Below are 9,727 nucleotides of genomic sequence, written 5' to 3' on the forward strand. Positions count from 1 at the left end.
TATCCTGAAAAAGCGATAAGAATATGAGTTTTCTACAATCAATCAATCATTCAGGTGTTTTGCATTTATTATAATGCAAGCTCACGCGTAAGTACATTCCTTCAAGTGTTTTCCATTCTTTCGAACGCAAGCTCGCTTGTAGGTACGTTAATTCAATATATCAAGTGTTTTGCATTCATTATAATGCCGACTTACACTCGTAAGTAAGTGTATTTAGTCAAGTGTTTTGCATTCACTCAAGCAATCAAGTGTTTTGCATTCATTCTAATGCAAACTCAATTAATCAAGTGTTTTGCATTCATTATAATGCAAGCTCACACGCAAGGGTATTCAGTCAAGTGTTTTGCATTAATTCTAATGCAATCTCACACGTAGATGCATTTTATCAAGTGTTTTGCAATCTATTGGTATAGATAGTAGGGTTTTTGGGTTTGGAAGTTGTTCATCTAAAATCTAACTTATAACATCTAGTCAAGGGTTTAGGCTTTAGATGCTTAGTCCTTGTCTTACGAAGGGTTTAGTCATTGATTCTTGAAGCCTTGGAGTATTTCCTGTGCTTTTGAGTTTTGGGACCCTTGAGTTAACTTTGACCGTTGACTATGGCTTTGATCGTTGACTGTTGATTTTTGACAGTTTGACTTTTTGGCACTATTTCCCAGTTTTTCCATGAGGTCCCTTTTAGGGTCCTTTTGTCTCAGTTTGGCTCTATAACACGTATTTTTAGGTATTAGTTCCATAATAGAGCTGTATCCTGAAAAAGCGATAAGAACATGAGTTTTCTACAATCAATCAATCAATCAAGTGTTTTGCATTCATTATAATGCAAGCTCACGCGTAGGTACATTCCATCAAGTGTTTTGCATTCTTTCTAATGGAAGCTCGCTTGTAGGTACGTTCATTCAATCCATCAAGTGTTTTGGATTCATTATAATGCAAACTCACACTCGTACATAAGTGTATTAAGTCAAGTGTTTTGCATTCATTCAATCAATCAAGTGTTTTAAATTCATTCCAACGGAAACTCAACCGAAGATGCATTTAATCAAGTGTTTTGGATTCTATTGGTATAGATAGTGGGGTTATGGGGTTTGGAAGTTGATCATCTTATATCTAACTTATAAGATCTTGGCTAGGGTTTAGCGTTTAGAGGCTTTGTCCTTGTCTTACAACGGGTTTAGTCATTGATTCTTGAAGCCTTGGAGTGTTTCCTGAGCTTTTTAGTTTTTGGACCCTTGAGTTCACTTTGACCGTTGACTATGGCTTTGATCGTCGACTGTTGACTTTTGACAGTTTGAATTTTTGGCACTTTTTCCCAGTTGTACCATGAGGTCCCTTTTAGGGTCCTTTTGTCTCATTTTGGGTCTATAACACGTATTTTAATGTATTAGTTCCAGAATAGAGCTGTATCCTGAAAAAGTGATAAGAACATCAGTTTTCTACAATCAATCAGGTGTTTTGCATTCATTATAATGCAAGCTCACGCATAGGTACATTCCATCAAGTGTTTTGCATTCTTTCTAATGCAAGCTCGCTTGTACGTACGTTCATTCAATCCATCAAGTGTTTTGTATTCATTATAATGCAAGCTCACACTCGTACATAAGTGTATTCAGTCAAGTGTTTTGCATGCATTCAATAAATCAAGTGTTTTAAATTCATTTTAATGCAAACTCCACCGTAGATGCATTTAATCAAGTGTTTTGGATTCTATTGGTTTAGATAGTGGGGTTATGGGGTTTGGAAGTTGATCTTCTTAGATCTAACTTATATGATCTTGGCTAGGGTTTAGCGTTTAGAGGCTTTGTCCTTGTCTTACAACGGGTTTAGTCATTGATTCTTGAAACCTTAGAGTGTTTCTTGAGCTTTTTAGTTTTTGGACCCTTGAGTTCACTTTGACCGTTGACTATGGCTTTGATCATCTACTGTTGACTTTTGACAGTTTGACTTTTCTGCACTTTTTTCCAGTTGTACCATGAGGTCCCTTTTAGGGTCCTTTTGTCCCATTTTGGCTCTATGACACGTATTTTAATGTATTAGGTCCAGAATAGAGCTGTATCCTGAAAAAGTGATAAGAACATGAGTTTTCTACAATCAATCAATCAATCAGGTGTTTTGCATTCATTATAAAGCAAGCTCATGCGTAGGTACATTCCATCAAGTGTTTTGCATTCTTTCTAACGCAAGCTCTCTTGTAGGTACGTTCATTCAATCCATCTAGTGTTTTGCATTCATTATAATGCAAGCTCACTAAAAGGAACTAATTAGAGTATTAGTTTTTTGCTTTAATGGGGGAAAAAAATAGGGTGATTTGTTTCCTTAGGGGTAGTATAGTAACTTTACCAAAAAATTAGAAAGAACATGCAAAATTAAAAAAAAAAAAAAGGGTTGTAGCAGCCGTAAGTCCTAGCACACCATCTGGAAGTGCAGGTAAAAGTTCCCCTGATGAATCTGATCTCGAGGTGGATAGTTTTGAGTTTGATATGAGAGCAAAATATGGTGAGGGATCCGCTGAAATGCATATAGAAAAATTGTTGGAGGAGTTTGTGAGTTTAAAAACAGTAACAGACCATGAAGAGGCAAGGGAATTAAAGATGCTTAAGCCATCGAAAGAGTCATTACTCAGAGAGGGTTGTTGGACGTTGTTAAAGCAATTGAAGACAACAGTGAAGGGACCGCACCAGGTAACAATGAAGAAGAAACATGGGTGATACCAAGAAGTGAGGGAGTTGGGGAAGATGGAGAATCCCTAATCAAGTGGATTGTTACCGAGGTGACTGATCAGAAAACAAAAGAAGGAGAACTGATGGAATCGGGAATAACTGGAACAATGTCTAAAGATTGGGAAGAAGGAACATCAGATCCTAAAATATCGGAAGCACAGGTTGAGAGGGGAAAGGATGCTATAGTGACCCTGAACACTGAACTGGATCAGAACAGGAACTCGTCTGCTATAAAAGAGAGTCAGCATGGAACAAATGAAACGATCACAAAGTTGAAGCAAGCTGTCGAGACATACTTCAAAGAGCCAAAGGGTTTGGGAGAGAAAGATACAGCTGATCAGAGGAGTACAGGAGCCCAAGCAAAGAAAACAGAGATGGCCATTGGAGACACCGCATCATTCACAGAAGGAAAAAATTTATCAGAGATGAAGAGGACGTGGGAAGAGATGCTTGGAGGGAAGACTGTGGGTACAGATGAACTCAAGTACATCCCACCATCTATGGTAAATGGCAAGGCAGTAGTACATGTTAATAGCAATCAGTTCGCAGACCTTAACAAAAAATTTGAAAACATTATTGTGGGGTCGTTTGTTGGGAAAAGGCTGAACTACAATTTTGTAAAGGATGTAGTAAGTCGCACTTGGAGAATAAAGAATTTTGTGATGAAACCATATGGAGATACCATGTTCACATTCAAGTTCTAGAATGAGGATGAGAGGAAGGCTGTCTTAGATCTTGGTTCCTTCCACATAGCGAGTCAACTATTTGTAGTTAGACCGTGGAAACTGTTTGTCGAGGCAGAAACCCGAGAACTTAAAACAATACCAATATGGGTAGTTGTGAAAGGGCTGCCAATGGAAATGTGGAATAAGCAAGGATTTAGCCAAGTTGGGAGCGCTATAGGTGTGCCGATGTTCCTATGCAAGGCTATGCGTGGAGATAAATGCTAAGTGCTAGTACCCAACTGATATCCCAGTGATTCTGGATCAGAGAAGAGTCTACAAAGTATCGTTCGAATTCAACTGGAAGCCACAGAGATGTATGGGCTGTGAAGTGTTTGGCCACTCCGACCAAAGCTGTCCCAAGAAGTTGAAACTGGAAAGAGATAGTGTAAACAAGGTATGGCTGCAGAAAACGGATACTACAAGCAAAGATGGGGAAGTGAACTTGAAAAAGGAACCACAAGTAGATCAGAAGCTGAAAGGCAAGGCAGTAGACATTGAGGTGCATGAAATTCATGAGATTGAGGAAGATGGGTGGGAGTCACCGAGTAAGAAACATCGATGTAGAAGGCATAATGGGAAGGGAGAAGGAACCTCGAGGGAAACTGAGACAGCAGCAGAGAAGTCTGATGGAGATAAAGCAATAGGAAATAAAGAGCAGGAGATAAAACAGCAAGAATTCAGACGAGATGAGAGCAATGAGAGCTCAACAGAGAAAGACGAGGGACATGAGAAGCAGAATCATATACCTACAGAGAAGGAACAAACAAGAAAGAGCGAAGCTAAAACAATGGGGGCATAAGTGAGAAGAGTACAAGAACCAAACTATGATGATAACCGGTTCAAACATCTAGTTGAAAACACTCACACAGCTGTAGGTCAGAGAAAGGATGGGGGGCAAGCTCTGAAACAGGTAGCAAGGACAGGGCAGAGTGCGACCAGTAAAGAAGGGGCAAAACCAAGCCTTTTGGTATACCCAAACAAACCTAAATGATGACAAACCTTTCTTGTTGGAATGTGCAGGAATTCAATCAAGCTTTTAAGCAAGCTGAAGTCAAAGAAATGATAAGGAAGTATGAAATAAGTGTTATGGGACTTGTCGAGACTAGAGTAAAGCAGAAGAATCAAGATAGAATCTTCAATAAGACTTTTTACAGGGTGGAGAATGGGAATAGTAATGGAACTAAATTGGGGAATATTTGGTTCTGCTGGAATCCGAGAGAGTGTGGGGTAAAACTGATGCAAAAAGACTCGCAACAAATTATGATGGCAGTGGATACAATATCAGGAGAGGAGTTCGTCGTATCAGTGGTTTATGGCAGTAATGAAATGGGGATAAGAAGGCAGCTGTGGAGAAGCATTCTAGAACTATCATGTACCATCCATAAACCTTGGATCATCTTGGGGGATTTCAATTCGATCTTGAATACTCAAGAGAAGATAGGAGGAACCGAGGTTAGGCCGTATCATTATGCAGATCTCATAGATTGTGTTAATGCCGCTGGATTGGTGGATATAAAAAGTAAAGGGAATTTTCTAACTTGGAGCAACAAGCAAGAGGTGAGGGTTAGTTGTAAATTGAATCGAGTGATGGCCAATGCAGAATGGGTAGGAGCTTATGGGGATTATGAGGCTGACTTTAGGAACCCAGGAGCAGTATCTGATCATTCAGCCATGATAGTAACTTCAATAGCACAGAAAAATCAGCAACGCAAAGCATTTAGATTCTTTAATTTCTGGTATACTGAGAAGGGTTTCATGGATGTAGTAGGGGATACATGGAAGAGTGCAGTTGTTGGTAATCCGATGTTTGTATTTATGAAAAAACTAAGGTTAACAAAGGCGGCACTAATACAGTGGAATAGAGAACGAGTTGGGAATGTGATAAACAGAGTCAACGAAACAAAGAATTCGATGGATGAAGTACAAATGCAGCTGCAACCACAGCCCATGGATCGAGCTCTGATTAGAAAAGAAAGGGAAGCAATTACAGCACATGTGCAAGCTATTAACTCTGAGGAGGATATGATACGACAGAAATCAGGGGATCAGGTGATAGTAGTGGGAGATAATAATACCAAATACTTTTTCAAGTCTATGCAAGCACGAAGGGTAGTAAACAAGATTTCATGTTTGAAAGATGTGGCTGGAAATGTTATACAAGACTCAAAATCTATAGGAGATGAGTGTGTGCCTTTCTATGAAGCGCTCTACAACCCTAGTAGCATGACGCCAGTGGATTTCTCAGTGTTTCAGGATATGGAACCGCGGCAACAGCTTAACATGAGAGAATGGGATAGATTACAACAGGATGTTACAAGGGATGAAATTATAGAGGCGCTAGCAGATATTGATAATGATAAAGCGCCGGGGAGTGATGGTTTCTCTTCTTTCTTTTATAAATGTACTTGGAAAGTTATTGGCGAGGACTTTATAAAAGCAACAAAGAACTTCTTTCAGTCTAACCAGATGCTAAAGGAGGTAAATTCGACATGCATCACTCTTATTCCTAAAGTACTTATACCTTCTTCATTAGGGGATTACAGACCTATTGCTTGTTGTGGGGTGATATACAAATGCATAACTAAGGTCATGACGAGAAGGATGAAAGACATCATGCCAAGAGTTATTAATCCGAACCAATCAGCTTTCATAATGGGAAGGAGTATACAGGATAATATTCTACTATCACATGAGATAATGCATAACTACCACAGGGATCAGCAACCACCCAGATGTGCTGTGAAAATAGATTTGAAAAAAGCTTATGATTCAGTGAGGTGGGAAGCGGTGGTTTTTGTAATGGAAAGAATAGGTATACCAGCCAGGTTCATTACATGGGTTAAAGCTTGTGTGGAGACAGCTTCCTATTCTATCATGATTAATGGGTCATCTAATGGCTATTTCAGAGGAAGAAGGGGAATAAGACAGGGAGATCCAATCTCACCGTATCTTTTTGTAATGGTAATGGATCTGTTCACGGATATGATGCATCAGAGCATGAGGACTGGAATGTATAGGTTACACCAAAAGTGCATAGACCCTCTTATCACCCACTTGTCATTTGCAGATGACTTAATGGCATTTATGTACGGGGATGTACAAAGTGCGAACACCCTAAAGCAAACCCTGGAGACTTTCAAAGTTGTGGCAGGACTAGAGGTGAACCAACAGAAGAGTAATATCTACTTTGCAGGAGTAGATGAGAGTACAAGTACAGAGATAGAGCAAGTGTTACAGTTTGAAAGAGGAGAGGTGCCAGTGCGATATCTGGGGAATTACTACGAGGTTAAGATCTGTGGATTGTAGTTCTTTTGTGCAAAAAGTGGCAAGGAGAAAACAAAGCTAGAAGGGAAAGCTACTCTCTTATGCAGGAAGGCTACAACTTATAAAAGTAGTGTTAAACAATCTGAGTGTCTACTGGCTGGCTTCGTTCAAAATCCCACAGAAAACTTGCGAGGACATAAATAGATTATACCAGAATTTCTTATGGACAGGGCCAGATTGTATACAGTCACATGCATTAATTGGGTGGGAAGCTGTGTGTTTCCCTTACGAGGAGGGAGGACTAGGGATTAGGGACTTGGAAAAGGTTAATCAAGCGGCAACAATGAGGCACATATGGAAGATTGTAACAAAGGCAGAGAACTTGTGGGTTACATGGATATACAAGAATAATATTAAAAGTCAGAGTTTTTGGACTGTAAATATTCCACAAGATTGCTCATGGAGCTGGAGAAACATTCTAAAATGCAGAGAAGAGGCAGCTGGTTTTGTCAAACACCAAATTGGTGATGGGAAGGATACAAGTTTCTGGAATGATCCATGGTACTCAATAGGTATACTGAGGTCGAAATATCCACAGACATTACTATATAACGGCTCATGCAGTGTCCAAAATAAGGTAGCTGATTTCATAGAAGCAGGGAGATGGAGAATTCCAGAAAATGTACAGACTCATCTCAGAGAATTTATGCCGGAGATTGATGATATAGAGATAATGGGGCAAGAAGACAGAATTGTTTGGACGGCCTCAAACCATGGAGAGTTCAGTTTAAAAGAGACATATGAAAGTTTAAGAGGCTACAGACAAAAAGTGAAATGGGCCAATATTATGTGGTATTCAAATAGAATACCGCGCCACTCTTTTATAACCTGGATGGCTATTAGCTGCGGACTGAAGACTCTAAAGAAGCTTAAGGAGTGGAAGAAAATCCAATCAGACACTTGTGTTCTATGCTGGCAAGGAACCAAAACTGAACACCATCTTTTTCATCACTGCAGTTTTTCAAAAAAGGTATGGAATCAAATTTTATAGAGGTTGGGTTTCAATAGAATTGGTGCAATGACATGGGAAGGAGAGGTGGAATGGGTTGAAATAGCAACAAGAGGAAAAGGGTTTGTCCAAGATGGGTTGTGACTTGTATGGAATGGTTTTGTGTATATGATCTGGAAAACTCGAAATGAACGAATCTTCAAGAACAAAATGGCAGACGCACATCAGGTGTATGAGAAAGTGATTAACTCAACTAGAACCAAGCTAATGAGTATGAATATAGTTATGAAACAAGGGACTGAAGCACAGCATTTCATGGAAACATGGAATATGGGCGTGGGGATTATAAAGGAGAGAAGGCAGTTATGTAAATGGAGAAGAGCAGAAAGGGATGTATACATTCTCAATACAGACGGTACACTACAGGGAGCTGATAGGGGATGGGCAGCGGTACTAAGAAATGGAAATGGCGAAGTCACAGCAGCAAGTCATGGCAGCTCAAAAATGGAGAGCATCTCGCTGATCGAGCTGCAGGCAGTTGAGCAAGGAGTCCAAATGGCACTAAGGCATGGCGTCAAAAAGCTCGAGGTACAGACGGACTCTACCAATGTCATATCTTTCTTGAACAGCAGAAGTAAATACCCATGGAAGGCAGAGAAACTTGTGCATAGAATAAAAGCTATGAAGGAAGATTTAGAGCATTTCAATATTATACATGTGTTTAGGGAAACAAACAGGCTAGCTGATGCGCTGGCACAGAACATTCCTTCTAGGAGATACATAGAGTTAGTTCCTAGTTCGTTTTCTGAGGATGTAAAGAAAATTATATTTGAAGATGCTAGTGGTAAACAGTATCTAAGATTGTAATAGTTCAATTTATTTTTTTACTCCATGAGGAAGGGGTAGGGGACCTCTTAATTAAAAAACCCCGCATACCCATCAAAAAAAAAAAAAAAAATAAATAAATAAATATATATATATATATATATATATATATATATATATATATATATATATATATATATATATATATATAAGCTCACACTCGGGGCGTAAGTGTATTCAAATGTTGTTTGGTATTAATTCAATCAATCAAGTGTTTTACATTCATTCTAATGCAAACTCAACCGTAGATGCATTTAATCTTTTGGATTCTATTGGTGTAGATAGTGGGGTTTGTAAGTTGTTTATCTTAGATATAACTTTTAACATCTAGGCTAGGGTTTAGGGTTTAGGGTTTAGGCTTAGTCCTTGTCTTACAAAGGGTTTAGTCATTGATTCTTGAAGCCTTGGAGTGTTTCCTGAGCTTTTAAATTTTTGGACCCTGGAGTTCACTTTGACCGTTGACTATTTCTTTGATTGTTGACTGTTGACTTTTGACAGTTGGACTTTTTGGCAGTTTTTCCCAATTGTTCCATGAGGTCCCTTTTAGGGTCCTTTTGTCTCATTTTGGCTCTATAACACGTCTTTTGAGGTATTTGTTCCATAATAGGGTTGTATCTTGAAAAAGCGATAAGAACATGAGTTTTTTACAATCAATCAATCAATCAGGTGTTTTGCATTCATTATAATACAAGCTCACACGTAGGTACATTCAACCAAATATTTTGCATTCTTTCTAACGCAAACTCGCTTTGTAGGTACGTTCATTCAATCAATCAAGTGTTTTGCATTCATTATATTCCAAGCTCATACGTAAGTGTATTCAGTCAAGTGTTTTGCATTCATTCTAATGCAAACTCACACGTTGATGCATTTTATCAAGTGTTTTGCATTCTATTGGTGTAGATAGTGGGGTTATGGGGTTTGGAAGTTGTCCATCTTAGATCTAACTTATATGATCTTGGCTTGGGTTTTAGCATTTAGAGGCTTAATCCTTGTCTTACAACGGGTTTAGTCTTTGATTCTTAAAGCCTTGGAGTGTTTCCTGAGCTTTTGAGTTTTTGGACACTTGAGTTCACTTTGAATGTTGACTATGGCTTTGATCATTGGCTGTTGACTTTTGACAG

General features: G+C 38.9%; 1 protein-coding gene across 1 annotated transcript; it reads left to right on the top strand.

The window, feature by feature from the left end:
* The first annotated feature begins 7,928 nt into the window (after nucleotides 1–7,928).
* Nucleotides 7,929–8,585, top strand: LOC147498121 (uncharacterized). Its single transcript, XM_086563133.1, has one exon. The coding sequence runs from the start codon at nucleotides 7,929–7,931 to the stop codon at nucleotides 8,583–8,585; it is 657 nt and encodes a 218-aa protein (XP_086419259.1).
* Nucleotides 8,586–9,727: the final 1,142 nt, after the last annotated feature.

Source organism: Coptis chinensis, chromosome 5 (genome assembly GCF_015680905.1).
Source record: "Coptis chinensis isolate HL-2020 chromosome 5, ASM1568090v1, whole genome shotgun sequence".
NCBI classification, from domain to species: domain Eukaryota; kingdom Viridiplantae; phylum Streptophyta; class Magnoliopsida; order Ranunculales; family Ranunculaceae; genus Coptis; species Coptis chinensis.